General features: G+C 25.6%; 1 protein-coding gene across 3 annotated transcripts; it reads left to right on the top strand.

The window, feature by feature from the left end:
- On the top strand, positions 1 to 26,534 carry LOC129981132 (pseudouridylate synthase 1 homolog). 3 transcript variants are annotated; one of them, XM_056091828.1, is made up of 11 exons: positions 1 to 67; positions 1,797 to 1,936; positions 6,269 to 6,384; positions 7,114 to 7,352; positions 10,354 to 10,482; positions 10,946 to 11,024; positions 13,550 to 13,595; positions 15,049 to 15,213; positions 17,417 to 17,536; positions 19,587 to 19,657; positions 26,249 to 26,534. In XM_056091828.1, the coding sequence occupies exons 2-11, from the start codon at positions 1,844 to 1,846 to the stop codon at positions 26,523 to 26,525; spliced, it is 1,335 nt and encodes a 444-aa protein (XP_055947803.1). In that variant the 5' UTR covers positions 1 to 67; positions 1,797 to 1,843; the 3' UTR covers positions 26,526 to 26,534. The 3 variants fall into 3 exon arrangements, with proteins under 3 accessions (XP_055947803.1, XP_055947804.1, XP_055947802.1); XM_056091829.1 differs by having other exon boundaries at positions 38 to 158; XM_056091827.1 differs by having other exon boundaries at positions 40 to 182.

Here is a 26,534-nt window from a genome sequence, read left to right as displayed (position 1 = left end):
ATAAAATTGACTGTAACTGCGGAAACGCAAGCACGACCACCGACATAAACAAAATTTCATCAACAATGTGAGTGTATGTTTGTTCGTTTAATTAAAATAATACAATATTTCAACGTTCAACCGTGATTTGATCACATATTATTTATTGATTTAAGCCGGTATGCTACGAAGGTTCCTTATTGGTAACTTTCTTGTTATATTTAAAGTTTTATTCTTATAGGAGTCTCTTTAAATTGAATTCTAATATACTTAATTTAATTTCGTTTAAGTATTAGAAAAATGTTCATATTTTTTTTCTTATTAGTCTTTTTAATTGCATATTATATATATAGGTACTTATATACTAACCATATAACAGCAATTAATCGACAAAGATTCCATGTATATAGATTCTTTGGTTTCTAAAACTTGATTGTTTTTGTCAATGGCACGCATTTAATACGTGACTGTCTTCTTTTACTGTTATGAGCAGTTTTAATTTTTTAAATTTGTATTGCTAAAATATTGTTTTCAAGTGTTTAATTTATATTTACAATTTTTTTTTTTTTTTTTATTAATAGTGTTTTGAATGCTTTCATTTACAGTAATTTGAAATTCTTACTTCCTCCTGCGCCCTTTGATAAAATAAAAAAAAAGTTTTGTATGTATGATTTTGTATAATTTTTTTGGCTCAACTCTTTGCTTCCTGTTTCATTGAGGAATTGGTTACTTAAAAAAAAAAAAAAATCAAGTAATGAAAAATCCCTTGAAATCTTTTAGGGATCCAGACATTTTTATTTCATTTATTTTAGTATGCAGTCTAATATGTTCTTATTATTTTAATGATGAATAATCCTTTTTCAACATTCATATTATCTATTTTATCCCTAAATGTAAATCAATACTTAACCAATACCTAAATATATACCAATTCAAATAAATGTTCTATTAAAAAATCAATTTGTAATGTTCTTTGTGTTATGAGATAAATTTCAGTTTTGGGAGCCACTATATACGTCTCATTAATTTGATAGAAGCTATCAATAAACATTAATATTTGCAGGAAATAATCAATCTGCCCAATATTTACAAACATTTTTATAACAATAATGAAGTTATAACTAAAAATAGTCAATATTATAAATTCTTAATAACTTGATATGATACTTAACATATAAAGACTTAAATTTTGAAGAGCATATCAAAAATTAAAAAAAAAAAATCCTGTTTCACTTGCTAAATATTATTACTTGTATTATTGTCATATATTTTTATTTCTAGAAGTTATATGTTCAAAATTTCAGAAATTATTTCATATAGCTATCCATATTAAAACACATTTTAGCTGACAATATGAAACACTGTATTCTTTAATCAAGGATTCCTCTTCTTTTTTTTTTTTTTTTTTTTTTTTTTACTGGGAATATATTGAATAGTTTATATTTCTCATTTCCAAAGATTTTTCAAACTGTTAATCTCGTAATGGTTTGTGTTTATTTATTTTATTATTAATTTTGAAATTCATGCATCAATTTTAATTGAATTTGCAAGATTGTTATTCAAAGCTTTTCAATAATTGAGAATTCAATTGGTTATTGACAAATGATTAATTTTAAGATAATTATAGATATATATAATAGCAGATATAAAACAGTTGGTAGTTTTCTTTAGATATTTAAATTAACAGAAAAAAAAATGATAATATAAAAAATTTCTTTTGTGCTTTTCTTGCTTTATAATCAAAATTTATATGAGAGCCATTTTTATATATTGATGTGATTTTTATGCTAATTCAAATTCTTGTTTTACTCTTTCAGTCTTAAATGCTTCTCCTTTGACTAAAAATACAGTAAAAACCCTGAGAATGAGTTCTGAAAGTTTTAATCTATCTAAAAGGAGTCCAGATGAAGCTAATTGTGATGAATCAGAAGCTAAGAAGCTTAAATCAGAAAATGAGGTAATTTATGGTACACATATTTTAAAGATATTTAAAATTTTTTCATATTGAACTGTAACTTTTTTGTCAAATTTCTATCCACATTAAATTGCAATACATAAAATTTTCTACAAATTGTCAAGGAACACCCATTATTCCTATCTTATATATAACATATTTTTGGTTGAAGCAGAATGCAGGTTTGATAAGCAGTGAAGAGATTTTGTATTTTTAATTTTGTTTTATTCTCTCTCGGGAGGCAAGCATGATTATTTACAAGAAGGTGCAGTGCGGCACAAAAGCAGAAAGCAAGACAGGGCAAAACAAATTATCACTAGTTGACCTTTGACACCTTGGAAAGGGCACCGAAGGGAATCACTTTTATTTGATACGTAGATTGATTGCGCAGTAATTTTTACACAGCTTCATACGTGGAATGAGATCAAGAAATAAGAGAATATTTTATTATGGGCTAAATTAAGATAAAGTTTTGGAAATTAATTTGGATTAAATTAAGAGTTTAAAATATCATTACACAAACACACACACACACATATATATATATATATAAAGTTTTGGATGAACAAAGAACTTCTCAGAAGTTTATGAGTAATGTAGTAAACAGAAAATTAATTTAAGGATGTTATCTTTTTTTTTTTTTTTTTTTTTTTTCTATTGGCATAACTATAGTTGTTACCTAATTTGTATGTTTTCTTGAAATGTATTTTTGTGAGAATTGTTGTCATCAAACGTGAATAAATATATTTCACTTCAAGATCCTAAATTGCTCTTTTTTTCTTTTTTTTTACTCTTTTATCTGAAGGTAAGTGATATGCTATGAATAAGATTACTGCTTTCCCGGAGTTCTTCTTTAGTTCTTGATTTTTATTCTTGTAAGATGCTTTCTTTCTTTTCTTTTTACCACTTTTGAAATGCATAATTTTATTTTAATTTGAAATTTGAATAGCTACTTCAGTTTTGCAATTATCTAGAGTAAGTTTGCCACCTAAGTCCACTAATAAAAAAGGTTTTCTATATTGCTAAATAAAATGCGAACATCGCCTCTATCTTTCTTCTCTTTCATATTTTGGTGAAATAAACAGCCCTTGATGTATACATAAAAGTATTTAGGAATCCCATTGCTGAGAATAAACCTGCAGCAATTTTATTCTGCAAAACTTATTGGTAAAATTTTTCCTTACATTATTACTCTATTTACTGCTTTATCTTTTGTTCCATCTACTGAAAATTATTAAAACTGAACTTTTAAATGTATTTGTATTTCATTTTGATCATTTTATTATTTTTAATTGTTTATTTACATGTTATCAGTATGCAAGTGGCATAGAAGATTGCATTAATAAAAGAAGAATTACTAAGAATCAGGAAATTTTGTTAATGATATTCTGAAGTTGTGATGTCGTATTTGAAAGATTTTTAATGCAAAATATTTTTGTTTACTGGAATTTTTCAACCATAATTTTTATACTTTTGAAATTTTTGCTTATTCTCAAATGAGCCAAATGAAATTGAATCTTTTTATTTTATGTGAGAAAGATAATGAATAAACATTTGAGTAACTATTAAATAAACTATTTGATACATAGAATGAAGTTTGGAACTCATTAACTTTCAAAAAGTCCAAGTATTTTAGTTGAGAAACTTTTAGAAATCAATATTTTTTTTAAATCGTGCTCTTCTTATAAACAAAGCTTGGGATGGTCAAGAATATACAATCTATTGAATTTTAAGAAAATATACCTATTAATATGAACAGTTTGTTTCAGCTGAACATGAAAAACAGAAAAAGTCATCATATGTTAGAGCAGTAATACACTTACCATTAGATATAATGCATTCATTAATATAATTATATGTGTGGCATTATGAAAACTGCTTAATTTTTTTAAAAAAAAAAGGTCATTAAAAATTAGTTAATTTCCTTTAGAAGTACAAAGGAAACGTTTGTTTGTTTCCCCAAACATTTAATACAATAAATTGAATACAGGGTCAAAGTTTTATTTACAGAATATGTTAGGAAGAAAACTAATAGAAAAAGAGTATTTGGTTTGGGAATCTGGGATGAGATTAATCCAGAAAGTTAAACTCATAGTGTTCAGATAGTACTTAATAACATTTTTCTGTTTCCTTATTCATCTACAATGGAATAAGGAATTCCAATATATATTGAAATAATTTTTACTAAAGCATTCAAAACACATACTGCTAAACTTGTTGCAATTTAAAAAGTGTCTGAACTTCTTTAATTTTTGTGTTCTGAAGAATTGAATTAATTATGCTTAACAAGTATAGGTTTAATCTTTAACAGACTGTTATTATGAGTGGCTTTAGAATCTGCCCTATTGGAAGTCATGCTGTTTCTAATACAAGTAAGGGTTTTAATGATGATCTTCTCAAATTATTTGCCAAATCTTTATTTATTTTCTAATTGAACAACTTAACCTTTATATAGTGGGAAAAAGATATAAAAATTACTATGTGACATATTTTTCTGGTTGAATACATTCAAACAAATCACAGAAATAGAATCTGATTCAAATTATAAATCTTAGAATTAAATTTTGATAACATGTATTATTTGTACACTTTGTAATTTAAAAATTTTACGAACAGATATTGCTGGTTTGCTTGTTTCCAGATAGCTAATTATGCATTTCACATTACAGTCTTTTAAATTATAATAAGTGAATATATATTACAAAGTAGAACTAACCTCTAATGAATACTTTTTTGATACAATATGGTATATCAGGTTGCAGTGATAGTTGGTCCTAATGATATTAGTGCAGCTGAATTCTGCTATTCAAATTAATTTTTCAAGTTTTTTTTTGTATGTATGTATGTGTGTGTGTGTGTGTATATGAGAGAGAGAGAGAGAGCACGTGATATGCAAATCTTAAAAATCATGAGGCTTTGAAGCCTGCTCTGAACTATTGTAGTATATTTATAATTTTTAACCATTCTAAATGTTCCATGCACATATCAACACTGGCAAAGTCGTGCAATTTTTATCACTCTATAAACTTCATAAAACTCACCAGTAATTCAAGGAATGTACAGTTGCAATTGTAATAATGTTTTCAGTTTAGATACATCTTGCTTCCTTGCAAAGATTTGATGCATACTCTCTAGATTGAGTCTTGAATCTTGCTGTATAATCAACTAAAAATAATGATGGCTGTCGACTTCAAAAATGGTGGTGGTTGTGCTAACATTTATGCATAGCCCATTCAGAATTCAGCTATTCATGTGTGAACATTGAAACAATGCATGTGTGTTGTCATAAAATGAAATAAGGAAAAAGTTAAAATGAGTGAAAAATCACAAATTTTTATTAAAATTTTTTTCTCCAAGATATGTTTGATCTGAATAAATTTGAATTTTTCTCTCTTAGTCGAAAAGGAAGTGAAGAAAAAGTTATTCATTTGAAAGACAATTTTAATTATGATAAATTCACTAAACCTAACTTTTTGATCAAAAATGTTTTTGTTTTTTGAGATGTAGTAATTGGTATATTCCTTTAAAGTATTTGTATGAATGTTTTTGTTAGTACCAAGAACAGTAAAAGGGTTAAATTACTTGTATTTCATAGAATTAAGATGTATTATTGAATCATTTTGAAGGTACTCTCTAAATTGTCTTAATATAAGATTTTCTGATTTTGACAATGAAATTACATACTGTATGTCCTGTTTCATTAAACATAAACTGTACAATAATTATACTATCTTTTTATAATTTTTTTCTTCTAAATTTACATTCTTCAAATACATGCTGAAGTTACTTTTTTTTATAACTCAAATTTAATGAAGAAAAATATGCCTTTTTCTTTTGAAGTTTTGAATCAGATATTAATTAGATTTATTAAAATTTTTGATTAAAATACATTTTTATTGCTTTGATAAAATTTAATTTATGTATACTTAACTCGGAGATTTATAGTAATGTGTGGCTTTCAGTACTTTACAATTGCTTGTCTATTCTCATCCTATCAAAATAACCTTTTTTTATGTTTCTGGCTTATTTTTGTTGTGAAAAGGTTAATCAAACCACAACCTTTGGCAGTGTGTATGGATAAAAAATTTTCTTTGTTTCTTTTAAATTCATTTTTATATTCATATTTTTTTTATGTGTTTGTATTACAGACTGTAGACATTATTAAAGAATATGTTTTTAAATACAAACATGTGACATGTGTATCAGAAAAATATACAAATAAACAATCTTTTTTGTAGGAAAGTTTTTATGAGAATCTTTAAGGTGTGCATTATAACTTTTGATATGTTTGTGTATAATTTTTGTTGATATTTCCAATTTTTTTTTCCCATTCAGGAATCAGTTGGCGATATAATAAGCAAAGCTGCAGCAGCTACAAATCGAGTGCGAAAGCCAAAAAAAGTTGCTCTGTTGTTGTGTTACTTAGGAAAAGAATTTTATGGAATGCAGAGGTGACAGATATTTATGATTGTTGTTTTTTAATAAATATTGAATACTTTCTATCAATGCTAAATGGGTTTCTGGTTTGCTGTTTTAAATAATGATTCTGAATAAGTTTTAAATTGTTTTTAACAAAATTATATTTTTGCAAAAAAAAAAAAAAAAATTGAAATTAAATGTTAAATGAGTTAGTATGGAAAATTTTTTGGAAATTAAAGAAGCAGCCATAATAGATTTTTTTTATATTTTTTTATCAGTAAAGTGAATTAACACTATGACATCCGCGCACCTAAAAAAAATTCTTTTGTTTGGCACCGTGGGACTTCTGCTGTTGGCTGTCTTAAGGTCTTTTTATTATTTTCATTTTCATAAAATAATTAATTATTTAAATTAATCATAATTTTCATAATATAAATAATGATAAATAAAAAAATAATTAAAATTAATTTGTAAAGTAAATAAATTGTATTTGTAAACTAATATTGTGTCATCGGCATTTGCTTGATAAAATGGTGTCACTGTATAGTATAGTGTTAATGTTGTTTCTTTGGATCATTTTTTTTTCCTTATATCTTATGTTATAAACTAAAATATTTTGGTATTTATTATCACAAATTTAGCAGAAGATTTATTAATGACTTTAAATTAGTATTTGTTTCCTTGAAATTTTAATGTTTCTAAAATTTTCAATTAAATTAGCTTAATTTTACAATTGATGGGTTTTTTTCCCTTATTTTTAGGAATTCAAATGTATCAACTGTTGAAGAAGAGCTCTTCAAAGCATTGTTAGAATCCAATATAATTCTCCAATCTGAATTTGATTTTCCAAAAACAATGAAATTTCAGCGAGCTGCAAGAACAGACAAAGGAGTATCTGCAGTAAGACAGATTGTTTCTCTGAGACTCCCTATTAAAGAAATAACAAGTGAATTACCAGAAAAGGTTAACAAACATCTCCCACCAGAAATTAGACTTGTTGGTATGTTTTAAATTTCTGTTCTTTGAACTTAATTTAAATCTAGTGTTTAATATTTAATTAGTGTTAATAATGGATTTTTTTTACTTGTGCAATAATATAATTATTATTATTATTGCCATTATTATGCCATGATAATAATAGTAATTATTATTATATGTAGTATTAATGTGGCATTTGATTTGTATTTTTATTCCTTGCCTTAAAAATTATTCCTGCTTTACATACAAATAGCTCTTATTAAGACTCTCTTAAGACTTCAGACTTATTGGCACACAAATAATTGTCATACAAATATATTACAAGCCATTGTATTCTTTTTATTCTTAAAATTGATATGTATTTTAAGTTAATAAAAATGGTCACAGTTCAGTTTTTTTTTTTTTTTTTTTTTTGGGAATTAACAGATCTGTAAAATGTTGGCTTATTGATTTCAAATTTTGATTTATCATTCAGAATTTAAATATATTAGTATGATTTCTTTTAGATCATTTGCAACTTTGATGCTGTGCATATTGTTAAATATTTTTTATCATTAAACAAAAAAATGCATATGCAAGTTTTTGAATTAGAAAGTACATCTAAAGACTCGATTTTAATGATTCAGGATGTAATTTTTCAAATTTCTGGGCAGTGTGTTTAAACTCTTGAAATTGTAGGACTCATTCTCTTCCTGCTAGCATATGCTCATTTCAAATATCTGATTATATGTGTAATTAATCTCCACAAATGAAAGTTAATCTTATTAAATGATTTTAACATGTATCAAAAACTAGAAAATTTGAGCAATTCTTTGAAATGGTATTATATAATTTTTTTTTTTTTCATAAGCTGCATTTTTTTTTTGAATGAAATTATTTGAGAATATAACTGTTGAATGCCTGTGTATCATATTTATATATTGAATTTTTTTTAATTGTATTCATTTCAACTCATTGATAGATTTCAGATTTTTAATTATGTTTAAAATTTTCCAAGTAAATGTATTAAATCTTTTTGGATTATGCCTTCTCATGCATTTTCATGTATTCTTTCAACAAGCTACTTAGCACTGTGGTGTTTACAACATAGCACATGTATGATATTTTAAATTGGTTTTTTTTTAATACATTTTTCAACAACAAACTTTCTGTAATATATTAATTAGACATCTAAGTTATTAAAAAAACCGATGAAAAAGTATAATACAAAAATCTAATACTTAAGAATGCTTTTAAGTTGTTTTGTTAATTATCTGAAACTCTAAATTTTCATTTCTTATCTTATTTAAATCAGTGCACTGTGAAACACCAATTTATTTGTTGCAAACTATTACATTTGAATTTGCTAATAAGTACTATATTGATGTGTGTGTGTGTGTGTGTGTGTGTGTGTGTGTGTGTGTGTGTGTGTGTGTGTGTGTGTGTGTGTGTGTGTGTGTGTGTGTGTGTGTGTGATATATCGATGCAAAATAAGTACTATAAAGTATACATAATTCAAATTGTATTATGGACATCTTTCCTCCCTCCAATTGTTCTATTTCTGAATTATCCTTGGTAAATCATGACTTTGTTATATCTTATTATTGAATGCTTTTACGACTACTATTAAGTATGTTTTTATTTTAACTATATCTATTTTAATAGGATTTTTTGTGGTACTTTACAGAAATTTTCTCTCTCTCCCTCTCTCTCTCTCTATATATATATATATGGAATGTACTGTTTTTATTTTAATAAATCACTTACAAGCTTATAAAGTCTATAGTATGATGTGCTGTTGAATTGATATTCTATAATATTTTGTTTGTTTTGTTGTTGGATTAATATCTATATCATCAACAATGTCAATGAAAATAAATATAATTATCATTTAGTTATAATTTGTAAAATGTTATAATTAAATGCATTCCTGTAAATTTATCGCATTTTTGTTGTTAAATATAGTTTTTTGCATAGACTCTAAAAATCCCCTTTTTTTTAAAAAAAAATTTATTTTGCATTCCTTGTTATGGAATTGTTGTTTTTCCATGTTTCTGGTTTTCATTATAATATGGCTTAGAATTTTGATCTGTGAATAATTTACAGATTCTTTCATAGTAACAGTTGCTTGACAAATATATAGTTTTTAATAATATTAGTATGCTAGACAAATTAAATTGAGAATGCTACACAATATTGTGTCTGCACATCTGTAGGGGGGGGGATTATTCTTAATGTTTTAGAAATATTTTTTGTATTATTTTCTTGTTGATAAATTAAGTATGACTGATCATTTTCAAAATTCTTATGTGTAAAAATGGATGAGGTAAATTAATTCTTTTTTTTTTTCTTTTGTAATTACAAATAATTGTTTGGAATTACAAAAAATTTTGCTTTCCTTGGAAAAATTTTATTAGGTTATGAAATGAAATGTTGTGGCTGCAGAGTAATTTTCTTAATTTAACAACTCCGTAGAAAAATTGCAAAAAATTTAAAAAGTTGTTTAGATTTTAACTTTCTTGTGCTAAATAATATTTCTGGAAGTTTTTACTATTGAATTTTGATTAAATCTCATCAAGTTAGTCCAAAATTTCTTCTTTCAACAAAGTTTCCTTGTTATTGGTAAGCATTTTTTACCAAGTAGGACTTGATAAATGAATAAAATTTTACCGTAAAATGTTTCTATTTTAAAATTTCTTAGATTGAATATTGATTTTTTAATTGTCTTTAGTATAAGTAATGATCTCAACACTTAATTTGAAACTCAGTTTAGAGAAGGATTAGAAAGTTATGCTTTTGCTGCACATATATGAATTGTAACATGAGTATAGTTATTTTTTTTAAATGACTGTTTATCTGAAAAATTGCTACATTTATTCAATTATCAAATTATTGCTTGCCTTCTCAAAATATAATTTATCATAACTTGCAATGATTTTTATGTTTATCCTTAATGAAACTGAAAAAGTTCAGCATTTTCCCTCTCTTGTATTAGATTGTTCAAAAGTAATTGTAATATGTATGTATATATTTCATCTTTAAAGCTGTGAAACGAGTTACTCAGTCTTTCGATGCAAAAATTGCCTGTGACGCTAGAACATATTCGTATATGACACCTACATTTGCTTTTGCTTCTAAAGATGAAGAAACTTCTGAAAATTACAGAATTACAGGTAATTTTGATGGTTTTATTAAATATCAAATTTTTGTTTGTGTAATTTTAAATAGGACTCTCATGAAAAAGGTTTTATTTAAATCTTCTGATGTTTGATTTGATTAACCGTATTTAAATTTCTTCAAAAATGTTTGTAATTATTATTAGTGAACAGGAAATTGCTGGATATCAGGATATAAATATTGCTAGCATATAGATTAAATCAAAATCTTCTTTGTTTAAGTTAAATTATTATTTTGCTATGTTTTGGTGATATTCCTTTTTTTTTTTTTTTTTCACTTAACTAGTTTAATTAAAATCTAGTATAGTAACTCATTGTTCTTGATATGATTTTTAATTACCTGAATTCACAGCTTTGTACATTTCTAAATAAACATAGCTTGAAAAATAATAAATTCATTTGATAAATTGCTGTTTTTTTTTTTTTTTAATTTAATGTTTATAATGATTTTTGTTTTCAGAGGAGAGGATTAAAGAAGTAAATGAATTTTTACAAAATTATATAGGAACTCACAATTTCTACAATTTTACTTCTGGAAGGTAATATTAATAAGTAATCAGTTTATATTTGCATGGTTAACATTAGACTATTTCATTGGAATTCGGTATTTATTTCCTTTCCTGACTCCTAAAGCAATTCATTCCTTCTCTGCAAACTGTTACTATGCATGTATCTAATTAATATAAAACAATTACAGCCATTTTTTTTTTATTTCTGGCATTAATTTCTTTTACTGCTGCTGAAACAGTGAGAAATATGCAAAACCTTCTCATGCTTTTAATAAGCTTGATTATTCTTTATGTATGTTGCTGTAAGTAAACATTTTCAATGTTAAGAAAAATCTCAGTATTCTCTAAACTAACAAACCTATTCATGTATTTGTGTATTCTCTTATATTTCAATACTAATTTTATGTATTTTATTGGTTATTTGCTTAATAAGAGGATCTTAATAAGATGGTATTTGTAATTTATCAATTTGCCATTGATTCTGTTAAAATTAGATTATCTTATTTTTGAAACCCCTAATAAAATAAATAATTGTATAATTTCTCACTATATATAATATATATATATATATATATAATAAATCTAAATTATCTATATTCTAAAAGTCATTATTTTCTAATCACTTAAACTTTGGCTTCAGTTTTACTTCTGAATTTCACAGGCTTTTATTTTCCCATACTGAATTTGATCTATTCCAAACCCGAAATACTGCTTCAACGAAATTCCCTTTGAAAATTCCTTATATTCAAACTGTTCTCATGTCCCCCCCCCCAGTTTTCTGTTTTTCTTTTTAGACTATACCAGTACTTTGTCATGATTCAAACAATCTTAATGATATGTAAAAAAAGAACTCCTTCCATAAAAACCATGAATGGATAAAATGCCTTTATTTAAAGAATGCCATACTTGTTGCTTTTTTAGCAAGAAGTTGTAAATGTATTATGTATATTATGAATTAATTGCATGTATATTGATGAATTCAATTTATTTGCACTTTCAAAATTGGCCCTTTTCTTGTCATTTTTTATTTCAGAGTACTTTTTCTATTTTATAATCATGCAAGCTTTTGATTTGCTCCATGACTTTTAAAATATAATTACAATAACTTGTAACAATCGGAAATCGATCTGTAAATCATCATCATCACAGGTCTCTACTGAACTACAGAATCAGCAATTTTCTCTAGTTCCATTTTTCAACTATGGAGTACTCTTATTTAGTTTTAAAGTGTTTGGAGCATCTTACAAACTGTCTCTTTCTGTTTTAAACATTTAACATTGGCATGTGTGCTGTATTTTGTTAAAATTAGTCATGTATTTGATAATTCAATTTACCATCTTAAAAGAAGAAAATCTTTCTTCATTTTAAGTGAGAAATCTGGTCTACAAGTAAATGAAGTTTGGTATTTTTTTCTATAACTGCATTTTCTTCAAAATGTCCACTTACTTTCAATATTACTAACTTTGTTTCATATGACTATATAATTCATTTCTGTACAGTATTATATTTTCATTTGTTGTGGGGATATTAAAGCATTTGACCAATGACAATTACTTTTCTTTCAAACTTCTCATCTGAACTTTTCTGCATGGATTATCTTAGAGCAATGGTCCTTCTTTGTTTTCTAATTAAAATGCAGCTGTTCTCTCTATATATAATTTTAAATGGGACCTTACTCTGATAGATGTATACAGGATTTTGAAAATTATTGATCTTAAGTGTTGCATTTTTTCATAGGATTTCTTGAAATTTTTAATCTACAGCATTTCTGAATAAATAATATATATTGAAGGATTTTTATTTAAATATTTTTCACATTTTTTTAAAACTGATATTTAAAGACACTATATAATAATAATATTAGTGAATATTTTTAATTTCATCAAATTCATACTTTTTTGAGGTATTTTGCTCTTTTTATTTGAACTGTAATGAATTTAAAATATAAAGTCTTCTAAAAATGTATTTATGATTGAAGAGTGAATAATATTTAAATAGTTGTGCTAATGTTTTGCTTAACTTTGTAAGAAACAGAAAGAAAGAAATGTATTCATTCCATTAAAAATATATCAAAATTCAATTATTTGATATTACTAAGCTATCAGTTATTTTGAAAAAATACTATTTTCATAAAGTTAATGAGAAATTTAATATTTAGAAAAAAAAATTCCCTCTTTTTGGAATTTTTTCAAAAATAAATATATATATATATTTTAATTTTATAATTATTACAGCTACTGGTATTTGCATTTCTCTTGATTTTTTTTTCTCCACGCTATTTTAAAAATGTGTAACAATTTTATACATTAATTGCTTAGGAGGTGCGATTGTATGTCTGTATAATTATATGAATTATTGAATCATTTTTCTATTCCTATTTTGAAACTATTTCTATTCTCTTTTGATATTATTTTTGGTACGTCTTTTAGTAAATGTTTATTATATTACAAGTATCAAAACTCGCATTAAACTTTAGATTTGTAATTCATAGTAGAATTTTATTTTGATTATATTAATATTTATTATCAAAACTGTTTCATTTCTTTCTTGTATAGATTACCCGGTGATCCCAGTTGTAACCGTTATATGATATCATGTGAAGTAAGTTATAAATATATGTATTAAAAAATGTTAAAATTGAAAAATGGCTTATAAAATTTTATAGTAATAATAGAAAATGAACCTGCTCCTCTCTCTCTCTTTTGTAATATAGATATCTTGATTAGCAATATTTTACAACTTTTGAAGGCTATAAAGCTATATTTTCATTTTATTGTCAGCCCTATTGATGTGTTATTTATTGGCACTTTTGTTGATCAGTTATTATAGAATAAACATTTAGAAAATAAAATGTATCTTTTAAAAAAATCACATGAGAAATGTATATTGCATATGATTTGTTATTTGTTTTATTCACATTATTCTTTTTATATTGAAACAATTGCTATGTATCTTGCATTTATTTTTGAGTTTGCAATTAGTTATTATTTATGCAGCAACTTCAGCCTCATTTGCTCATTTCATAAATGTTTTTGCCATCTGATGATAACCTATCATCAGCTTGGTGCATAAGACATGTGAAAAAAAATTGCCCTTGTGCATCTGTGTATCATTTTTTTTTTTTTTTAACAAACGGAAGCATTGTTAATTTTATTACATGCTTTGCATTTGAACTAAAAATAGTTTTAATTATTAAAGAGAATGTGTTCACTTGCCAAAATTTGAAAAGAGGCAATGCAAGTTTTCATATATATGGTTTGGATATCTTTCTTATATTTCACGTATTTGAGAATTTTTTTCCTATTGATGCAATTTATTTTTTTAATTACCTAATATACTTATCTGGCGATATATTTCATGGTATGAATTGAGATATTTCATAGCTGGTGATTTGTAGGGAAGTTACTGTGAATGAACAAGCTACTAATATAGAATTAAGACAAAGAAAAAAATATATATATAATTTGAAACAAAACATGATATAAAGACGATTAAAATAACAACAAATGTTGATATCTAGAAATAAATCTTCATTAAATAGACTCATTCACTTTGAATGAACCTTAATTATTTAATAAAGATTTTCTCTGTCTTGGATTTTTGAATTTCAGTATGGCAGACATCTTCATTAAAACCCCTAAAATTCAGAATAGTTTGCAGTGTATAAAAACCATTTCTTTTGTGAAAAGGTTGATTAAAGAGTTTCAGTTTGCCTATCATATGTATATATACTTAAATGTTAAGTTTTGGCCTTTTAATAATATATAATAATGGTTTTTTTTGTAATATATAACAACAAATTAAAAAAATTAAGCAAAGAAAAAAAATTATATATAAGATGATAATATTTCATATGTAATTAAAGTTATTGATTCAAAGTAAACAACGTTTAAAATTTCAGTTAAAAAATATTTAAATACAAATTCTTTTTTTTTTTTTTTTTTTTTTTTCTGCTGAGAATAAGCATTTTCTTATTTGTAAAGTAAGCTTAGAGTGATACTTTCAATTCATTAACAGATGGTATTGATTACATTTGCTTTTATCTTATTTTCAGTGTGGTCCTCCTTTCATGTCTTGTGGTGTGGAATTTTCGGTCATTAAAATTAAAGGACAAAGTTTCATGCTCCATCAGATAAGAAAAATGATTGGGTTAGCAATTGCTATTAAACGAAATTTGACTGATCTTAGTATTTTGGATAAAGTGTGGGATACTGAAAGGGTAAGTTCGACTTCTCATCTTTAGCTTACGTTCATTTTAATTTGTGTACTTAAAACTATTGTAACAATTAAACGTAATTTAATACCAATATTTGACTTCTTTATAAATTCACTTCTGTCATCAGTAACCAATTAATTTACATGGGTTTCAGTTAAATATCTTAATTCATAACTTGGTGTTCATAGTTTCCTTTACAAAGTGCTTTTAGACTCAAATTGAGATTAAAAAAAACAATATTAAGTAGCATTATTTTAATAACATTATACCAGATCTGCTGGAATTTTCTGTATTTTTGGTTTAAATTAGAATGGAGTCAAGTTACGTATGAAAATTGTAACTATCCATATTATCTAACATTTAGTTTGTATATTGTGGTATTAAAACTTTTCTTAAATCCTTGCCTGCTGTTAAATCTGGCATTAAATTGGCACAATGTTAAATTGATGGATTCTAACATTACTATAGTGTATTATGAGCATACCTAAGAACCTGTTAACTGAATTGAAGAAGGCTCATGGAAAAAAATAGCAGGCATAATCATTCAACATAGCTGTTTGTTTTTTCTGCTATACTTGGTATGATTTTTAGAGATTGCAAAAAAATTGAATAATATAAAATAAGAAAATAAAATATTATCTTTATCAAATAATATGCAAGTATAACTTATAACATAATACTTATATAATATAATATGACTTTAGCAATATAACATATGTTATAATAATATAATAATGGAAGAAAATTGTCTAATTAAATATTCGATAAAACAAAAAATTCGTGTTTCATTGTTACAATTTTGTATAAAAATATTTTTAAAAATTTATTAAAATTAGTGGATAAGTTGTTCATAAATGAAATTTAAATTAATAAAACATAATCTTTTAAATTTTAAAGTATTATAAAAAAGCTTGTGCAGTAATAATTTTAGAAAGTATTGCAAAAAAAAAAAAAAAACTCTTGCTATTTAATGTAGTAATTTTTTTAAAAAAATTAATACTATGTGCACATTTCCACTTTTTGTAGTATATTCAAGCCAAATTCAGTGATTCTAGGTCTAATAGGCCACTCTCTTCAGCACAGACTTGTATTTTCAATAAAGATTGTTGCAAAAATCATTTGATTATATTTTAGTATCCAAAACAAGTTAATGTATAGTTTGAGAATTACTGATATTGATTTTTGCTTTAAAGCCTGCTCTTGCTTAAAACCTTGTTTTAAAGCCCTAAAGAAACTCCATTGCTATTCTGCAGTATTTAAAAGCATTGTCTGCAAAAGTTTATGAGTATGCGATGACTAGTCTCTAGAACATCAGAAATTTCAAAATAAATGTCTTTGAATTGATTGATTAATAAAAATGCTCAATTTAATACTGACAATAGTCCACTAAAAAAAAGAATAACAAAACTCAATTTTAAAATTGTAAAAATATGTAATGGGTATAATTCTTTTATTATTATTGTAAAAATATTATATTTGTTATAAGAAAATTTTTTAAATGATTACATTTTTACTAGTATGTGTTTGTGTGGTTTACTAATCCATATGAATGATTATTGTCAATGCTTGATTTTAATTGAGCAACAAGATAACTCGCATGTTAATGAAGCAGTGACTTTATCAGATATGGGATTCATAATTTCTTTTTAATCAGTTAAAAAATATCTGTCACTTGATCTCTGTAATTTTAAGAACATTTAAAAAAAATCAAATATTTTTATTTTTATAGATCTGTGGTAGAAAACCTTAATTTATATTTAAATTTTGTGATTGTTTATTGCTTTTGAGAAAAAGTATGTATTGTATAATATTTTCTGATGGTGCTTCTATATTTTCTACTATATTAATGATGGTCTCTGTTATTATCTTGTCAAGATTTTTAAAAATCCATTGCATTTTTTTTTTTTAATTTCAATCTCTGGTTTTTAAAAACTAAGACAAATAAGACAGACAATAATGAAATTTTAAATTTAATTTCCACCCTACATTTCCTTTTATTCAGTCTTGTTACTGCTTCTTTATGAAGAATCTAAATACCCTTTTTTTTTATTTCACATATATGGTTTTTTTTTTTGTTTTTGTTTTTTTTTTGTTTTTTTTTTTTTTTTAGAATTTTAAATGTCAAATATTTTTTGACTAATTGTAAACTTTTATATTTAATTGATGCAGTTTTTTTTTTTAATAATAATAGTTGATATTTTTCTAGATTGATATTCCAAAAGCTCCTGGACTTGGCCTAATGTTGGAAGAACTGCATTATGATTGGTATAATAAGAAATATGGTTCTGATGGTATGCATGAACCTCTCACATGGGATGAATACAATGTAAATCCCTTTTTTTATGTTCTATTTTATTTAGTATATTTTTATATAATTTATTGTTTCATCAATTTTACATTGCCATAAATATTAATGCTGCAAAATATTGAATGCAATATTTTAGACCTTCCAAGTATTTAATTATCATGTACCCATATCTTTAAACTCTGATTAATGTATTCTAATATCTTAATTGCATTTTTAATTCAATTTTGCTGATTTTTTTTAACAAGGAAATATTTTTTACAAAAAAATATTATGCCATCAGTTGAACATTGGATTATTATAATCTAATTACCAGTGTTGATCAACTGTTTCATTAGGAATATTCTGTTTGAATCTGTGGTGAATAGCATATAATCCAGTTAACAACTACGCTACAAGAGCGTACGCTTTTGTATCCTGGTTATGTTACTGGACTGCTAACCACAAGGACCCAGGTTCTATCCTAGCACATCCTATATCCCTACAAATCAAATCTCTTAAACATAACTTCATGCGCATGATTCTACCTATAAGCATCAAAATGCTAGGCTTTAAAGTCATATTATTTTAATAATCTTATATATGTTTTGCTCATTGTGTACATGAACCTTCCCTAATTAAAATCATGATATCATTATCTTGTTAAAAATGTAATTATCCTGGGCAAATAGTCTTTTAACTTTCACATTACTGTAAATTTCACTTTTTTATTGATCTTGCAAACTACAAATATCAAACAGAATATTTAATTAGCTTTCAACAATTGAAAATAATTAATTTAATCAGATATTTGATAAAACAAGTTTGAAAGTTTGAATCTCACTTGCTGTTGAAAATTAGGCAAAAAATATATATTTTGAAAATTTACCAAAATTCATAGAAAATTTGTCCAGTTTCTAAATTTGTATCATTAAAGCAAGAAAAAAATTAAGCTTTGAAACTGTAAATGAATTATTTTCATGCAATAATATTTTTTAGAAATTATCATGGACAACCCCAAAATCTAGCTTAATTTTTAATTTATTAAAAAATACTCTGAAGTCCCATTTTTTAAAGGATATATATATATATATATATATATATATATATATATATAATATATAATATTAAGTTTGCTCTATGTCAAATGGTTCTGGTTCCTTTGGTGCATCAGCATATACACACATATTCATCTTCATTATTAATAGCAATGTATTGTAAGAAATTTTTGCGTATGTTGTCTTTACTGATTTAACATAAAGATAAATTTACCTGTTTACTTTATTTTTACATTTTTACTTTCAATTCTTATTAGTTTCACCTCTATCAAAATTACAAAATTCATAGATAAATTTGTAAGTAATGCCCTTTGTTTCACATTGGTTGGATTAATTTTGAAAGAAATAATAAATTAACTCTGTTTAAAAATCTCTGATAATTTCTTAGAATGAAATAATCTGCTTTATTTTATGGTCTAGTAGTTTATGGTAGTTATGGTAAGTTATGGTAGTTTTGATTTAATGTTACAAGCATTCATATCATGTAACTGCACACGTTTTTATTTTAAGAATTTAGTTTTTAAAAATAGGTTTATTTTGAAGAAGTAAATAAAATATAGCTTTCAACTAATTTTTAAAAGAAGAATTTCTTTTTAAAAACAGGATTTAAACATTTTACAAGATATCAGTTCTTGGCAATATTTATTAATATACTTAACTATATAAATATAAAATTTTCATTATTCCAAGTTTTTGCCTAAAAAAATGTTTCTTTGCAATCAGACAATATCATAGCTATTTAGAATATTTTGCTTTAACCGATTTTTGAGAAATGTTTTTATTTTTTCTCAATTTTTTTACTTTTTATGTATGGTTTATTAAGCTTTGAAAAACTGGCAAATATTTAAACTGTAATTTCATAGTATTTATCATTTGTTAAAGATTCAATAAACTAAATCATGCTTTGGTAATATTGTAAAGTTATTTAATAATAATTAATCAGATTTGTTAGAAAATAATGCACTTGTTAATTTTTTTTGCAAATCACTTTTTATTTTTTATTTTCCTCTATAACATGCACTTTTATTTCTAAGGAGGTGGTTGAAAATTTCAAAATGGAAAAAATTTGTGCAAACATAGCTAAAACTGAAAGAGAAGAAAAATCGTATCCTTTTTGTCTATTCTAAAATAATCATCACTTGTGAATATTTGATTCAAAATTAACTTTTTTTCTGTCAAAAACATGTTTAATTTGATTATAATATTATTAACTGTCTATGCAAAATTAGAGCTTAATTGCTTCACATATTAAAAGTATATTTTTATTGTTTTTCTCCCTTCTTTTAACAGATCAATTATCATTAGAGGTCACTGTTGACCAATATTTGATTATTTCAGTAATGCCATGATGGTCATTAATAAATCGCTAAGAAAACTGATCTTTGAACTATTATTCACATTCCCTATATATTTCATTGAATGAATGGCCCATCACATATTGCTGCATTTTAGCCTAAGGAAGTTATACAAAAGAAATATTATATATTTTCATTTTTAGTAGAAGAGTGTAAAAATGAATTTATTAGGAAAAAATGTGATTTTACTGATAAGAAAATAAAAACTTTCATGATTGCAGCATAACAAACATAAGTATAGAACAAAAATATAAAAACGTTAATCCGATAATAAATCAATGTTGTGTTTTATTAAAACACAAAATAATAATGTTTCTCTAGGAAGAACAGTGAGTACTACAGTAGGCAAAATGATTATTTGTACACCACTTTTTTTTAAAGTTTTAGAAACATATAAGCAGCTATTTTATTCATTGTGACGTGTGAGCATGAGTTTGTTGTTTATTTCTAAGTAAACGAAAAAAAATATTTTGAAATAATTGAAAATAAAATCTAAATCTTACAAACTGGGGAAATTTCTTGCAAAAAGTATATTTGTACACCTATATCTCCGGTAAGTATTACTATCATTTCATGTAATTTTTCACATTGTAGTTAATTTTTTGGATAGTTTGTATTTTTTAAACATTGAAGGTTATCTTTTTTAACAGTGAAAGTCACTCGCAGAGAAAAGTTGAGAAATGGTCACAAAATCAAAAGAAGTCTCTTTAGACACGAGAACTCATATTGTTAACCTTAATAAAAGTGGAAAATCTTATCCCGAAATTCAAAAGATGGTTAAGTTACCCTTTACAACTATTGGTTACATCGTAAGAAAATATAAAAATACTGGACGCGTTGAAAATGAACGCAGGCCAGACGGCCCGAGTAAATTAACTTCAAGAAATAAACGAAGTATTGTTAAAGCAGCTATTAGAAAATCACAAATTTCTGCTCAGAAAATTGCAGATGACCTTCTCGCATCTTCTAACATTAGAGTGACCTCTCAAACAATAAGAAATGTGTTACATAGTGCTGGTTTAAAAGGCAGAACTCCGAAAAAAAAAACAATGATCTCTGAAGTAAATAAGAAGAAGCGTCTAGAATTTGCTATGAAATACAAAGACAAACCGATGGACTTCTGGAAAAAGGTTATTTTTTCAGATGAGAGTAAGTTTGAAATTTTTTCACCCCCTAGTATTCGAAAAATCTGGCGAAAAAATAAAACAGCCCTTGATAGTAAAAATGTACTTCAGACTCTGAAACATGGTGGTGGAAATGTGATGGTTTGCGGCTGTGTAACTCATGACGGTGTTGGAAAATTACAATTTATTGACACAAAAATGACAGCTTTAGGTTACATTGATGTGTTGCGGCATAACTTATTAGACAGTGCTAGAAAATTGGGTATCGGTGACACTTTCTTATTCCAACAAGATGACGATCCAAAACACACTGTGATAGTTACTAAAACATGGTTGCTTTATAATGCGCCAAGACGCCTTGAAACTCCACCACAATCCCCGGATATAAATCCAATTGAAAATTTGTGGATGCTATTGGATGCTCATGTCCGAAAAAAAAAATATTACAAGTAAAAATAGTTTGAAAGAAGCACTCATGGAAGCTTTGGAAGAAATAGATCAAGAAACCACCAAAAAGTTAATAGAATCAATGCCAAGACGTCTTGAAGCAATTGTAAAAGCCAATGAAATGCATACAAAGTATTAAATTTCTATAAAATAATTATAATTATGCTTAAAATTTGTCACTAAGTAAGTGTACAAATACTCTTTTTGTATAGTTTTTATAAAGTCTTATTCATTAATCAACTAAAGTTTTTGTGATTGTTTTTTTTTTTTTTTTTTTTTTTTTTTGTTGATATTTTATTATTATTTTACCTCACTAGAATATATTTCTGCAATTTTAACTTAGTTACCTTATTTTATTTTGCTATAATATTCCAAAATTGAAGTGTACAAATAAACATTTTGCCAACTGTATATGTTGCCACTTTTTTGTTTTCTTTGGCATACTTCCATATATAGAGAGACAAGTTCATTGCAATTCATTGGCCTTGAGCTGCATCTCATGTTGATTTTCTGGCTAATGATTATAAGTTGAAATAACTAATGGAAATATCGTGAACCAAAAGAAGATTTAATTAGCCCAGGTTTATTTGGATTTTTCATCTTGTGAGCCAGGTTTTAAAGTTGGAAATATATGTTAAAAGTTTGGAAAATATTTGTTCAGGGATACTGCCTTGACTGTGAATGGTTTTGTCATTATCAGGTTAAAAATGATGCAACATTATTTGGAAATATTCGTAAAAAGTAAAAAAATTTAGAGGACTAAAACTTTGCTCTGAGGAATGCCAATTTTGATTCTTCTTGAAGAGGAATCTGAATTTGAAAATTTGTTGGTCTTGGAGACAATAATAAATCATTTAAATTATGTAAATTGGGAAATTGTAATTATGAATGAATCATTTTGTCCATACCTTTTCAAAAACTCTGGCAATGTCAAGAAATATTGCTATTAAATTGGAGGTTTTCATTTCAATAATTTATTCAGTGAACCAGAGAAGTTGATGAGAAGTAAAAATTTGCTGTATGAAATCGAATTGTTAGGGATTAGGATTTTAATTCTGTTTTAAGTATTTAGAGAGTATTAATTTTTCTCCAAATTTACTAAGAGTTTGTAAAAGTGAATTGTGTCGTGAGTAAAGTCCTTGTCAGGTCTGAGAATTGCCAAAATTATTATTGCTTTCCAGCTCTTTAGGGAAAATATTTGAATTTAAAATTAATTATGTTGGCAAGTTTAAATAGGGTTTTCAGAGGTAGATTCTTGAGCATTCTATTAAAAATAATATCAAATCCAGGGGCTTTCTTAATTTTAGTGTTTTTGATAAAATCATCCATTTCAGAAAGTTTTACTTTTCTTGTATTGTTTGGATAAGGGATTTAATAAGAATTTTCAATACATATTTTGATTGATTTCTAAGAACTGATGATTCCAAAATTATTGGTTTGAAATTGTGTTTCACAGTTGTCTGCAAATAATTCAGCTTTTTCTTGGTCTGTATGTGCAGAGAAAATTATTTCCAGAGTTGCTAATTGGTCAATGGCATCACTTTCTTCTAATCATGCCAACTCCTTTCATGCATTTTTTCTTTCAAGCTTCTCAGCTGTGAAACAGAAAAAGTTTTTATTTCATTTGTTTCAACAAGTATAAATGAAATAACAATTTTCATTACATAGGTGCTTAATAAATGCTTTTCTGAACTGCACAACTGACATTTTGTTAGTAGTTATTGTATTGTGGAATATCATCTGATTTTCAAATGCAATGTGGTTCAACTGCTAGCTTCTTATACTAACTTATAGTGTTTCTCATTGGTGATATATAATGAACTCTGAACACTCCATTTGTAATTTTGCTACCTCTCCTTTTGGATATTCTTCCTATTTCTTGTAATTTTTCCAACCATAACTTTTCAGCCAAATTCACAGTGATGTACCAGCTGTCTATGAATAACTTGGGTGTTTTGTAAGACAAAGCTTAACATAATTTCATAATATTTATTGGTGTTATATTTATGTCAAAATGTTTACTGGCATATATGACCAGCTTTCAAGTTTAACCAGAAATAGAGCATATTTTAAAAGTTTTGATCCTATATTTATGTTTTCCATTTATTAAATTGTCTGAATATTATTATTCTTCAAAAGGGTATCATATTGTCATCAATACAATAAAAAATGCAATATTTTTCAAAATTGATTTTGGAGTATTTATTAACACTCTTATCTTATTCAGACTATTGGTTTCAGTGGTATGATTATTCATAGCATACATAATAAAACTTTAAATCTATTCCTACACATTTTATTTACAGAGAATTTTTGACCAAGCATTGTGTGTTTTGGTCAGTAATCTTTCACTTTAGATAACTTTACTGAACCTAAATACCCCCCCCCCCTTCTTTCTAAATGTGTTAACTTCAAGAAGTTGTTTAGCCTATAAATTTGTTTGAAAGAAAAGTAATACTTTCAAAAAGATTATCCAGTACAAACAATGCATAAAAATCCTCAAGTTTTGAATCATGCATAAATTATCTCAAACTATGACATTTCATCCCTTTCTGAAACTATAAAGTATTAAATGGAATCTGACCATCTTTGGTTTCTAATTGTTTAGTTCAGTTTGGAATATTATCTGATGTTTTTGAAATTTCATCATCATATTTAGTCTCAGATAATATACTTTGAGATTTCATGATAACTGCATGTATCTATGAAATTATACTTACAGTAAATAATCTCCTTTTTCTTATGTATCCTGATTCATTTTCCTCTTCCTTGGAAATCAAATTTTCATTCAACTCCATTTTGGGATCCTGTGTTATGAAAAGTAGATTAGGCACCGCGAGAAAATGGTGATCATCTATATAAAGTCTTAAATTAAATGATTTTCCATTTATATATATTTGGATTATATTCTTTTTATATATATATACAAAAAAAATTGAAATTATCAAATTATCAAAAATTACTCTGACAGTAATAAGCCAACTTAGCACTTAAAAAAAAATAATTACAAAATTTGTTATACTTAAGAAACTATTAATTTGTCTTTAGGCTTGCCATATTAATAATGAATGCATGTGAATATTAGCTATGAATGAATAATAGCTAAGGCAATTAGCTACATTTTTTAATTGAATTTTATCCTTCTTGAAATCAATTTTCTGTCATGTAATAATGTTACAATATTTTTTTTATTATTTCAATTACTTTTTGCATAAATTTATTTATTTCATTGTTCAGTTAATTATGCTTATTTTACTATTTGGTGTTTTATGTTTTAAGTTGCTTGGCATGATTATTTTATGAAGTTCAGTTGTTTTTGTTCCAAACCTATCTTACGTTTGATAAAGAAGTCCTTGTTACTATAGCCTTTTAACTAAATTGCAGATTTCAGTTTTGTAAAATTGATTTATAAAAGTAAATAAATTTGTGTTTTTATTATAGATATTAGTTTGAGATTCTATCATCCTTTTGTTTAGCAATAAAAAGTTACTCTCATTAATATTTTTCCCCCTCATATATGCTTTTTTTATTAGTTTTTAATATTTCCAGAGTTTTTAGAAATAGTGTATTATGGAATGTCAAACCCTTTCTTCAACCAATATTATTTTCCCCCATTTATTTCTAAAATACAGTAACCAATAGTTAGCAATAATGATCTTGCAGCTAGTGTAACTTAATATATCAGATAGAGTAGGTTAAGATGAAAATGGAGTTTAAAAATAATGTTATGTTTAGTGATCCATTTACAGTTTTTTTACATGAAAGCTGTAAATTTAATTATTTTAATCCTTGTTTAATTGTTTAAAGTTGAAAAATTTTTCATATAGCTGTAATAATCTATAAACCATAAATAAAATTAATACTGTGTTATTTACAACATACTCATTATAAATTTGCAATCTTTTATATTGTTGTGAAAATTTTCTGTTGGGTACAATCTGATTTGTTGATCAATGCTGCTTTATCCCACAAATATTCCAACAAGTATCAAGTCTACATCACAGATATATAATCAAATTGCATATTAAGATCAACACTTATAAAAGCTAAAAATAAAAGCAGGCAGCAAAATAATAAATAATACAGTAGCATGATTGATAGCACTATTTAATTCCAGAGCCTTGATTAGCCCACTCAAGAATCTCCAATATTTATAGATATATAGAGCATGATGTCACATGAAATTACTCTGCAGATCTCTGTTTCAACAGAGATGGGACCATTATTCTTGCATTTTCAGAACATTAATTTTCATTATCAAGCCAGATGTCATATTTCAACTAAGAAGCTTTGTAAATCCCTATTTTGAACCATAATGCTAATATGCCAGGGAAGTGGTATTATAAATAAGTAACAATATTTAAAATTTATTATTTCTTGATATATTAAAAATATTTTTAAAAAATTAAGTATTAGTAATCATGCTTTTATGAAACAAACATTTTCATTTTTTTAATCTTGATCTGAGGTAAAGCTGATATTTAGGGGGAAAAAAGTCTAAAATAACATAGTTTAGAAAAGCATTTAGGTTTTTTTATTTTTTTAATTCATTTGTATTGTGCAGAATTGTTATATTGTTGTTGTTGTTAAAAAAAAGAAAGAACTTGTCAAAGAAATAGATAAGAAAAAATGTTATTATTAATTTTATATTCTTGAATTTAATGAATTACTTGCATTTTCGTTCTTTCCTTTTCCATCTTGCAGTCCGCTTTCTTCTCCCTCATGTTTACAGATTTTTTTATTGCTGTTATTTCTTAATAAATTTAATAGCATGTTGCAATGGCTGGAAACATTGCCTCATCACAGCTATGATGTTAGAGATGCAGGACCTCCTACCATGCTACCATCAAAAGAAGCTCTGGGGGACAAAAAGGAAATTTCAGAAATATCTAACGAATCTGAGAAGACTGATATCCCAAAAGTCAATTCTTCTAATACTGATGTAAAAAGTGTAAATATATGTGCCGATTCTACTATTTTAGAATCAGGAACAACATCAGTAGTTTGTAACAATTCATCAGAAACAGAAATAAAGTGTCAATCTTAGTATTTAAAA

Source organism: Argiope bruennichi, chromosome 8 (assembly GCF_947563725.1).
Source record: "Argiope bruennichi chromosome 8, qqArgBrue1.1, whole genome shotgun sequence".
Taxonomy (NCBI): domain Eukaryota; kingdom Metazoa; phylum Arthropoda; class Arachnida; order Araneae; family Araneidae; genus Argiope; species Argiope bruennichi.
This window is presented reverse-complemented; position numbering and strand designations above follow the sequence as displayed.

Coding starts and splice junctions, on each gene's coding strand:
- LOC129981132 (XM_056091827.1), top strand. CDS start 161: ATGCTACGAAGGTTCCTTATTG. Junction 11,025..13,549: donor TACAATTTTACTTCTGGAAG/GTAATATTAATA, acceptor TTTCTTGTATAG/ATTACCCGGTGATCCCAGTT. Junction 13,596..15,048: donor GTTATATGATATCATGTGAA/GTAAGTTATAAA, acceptor TCTTATTTTCAG/TGTGGTCCTCCTTTCATGTC.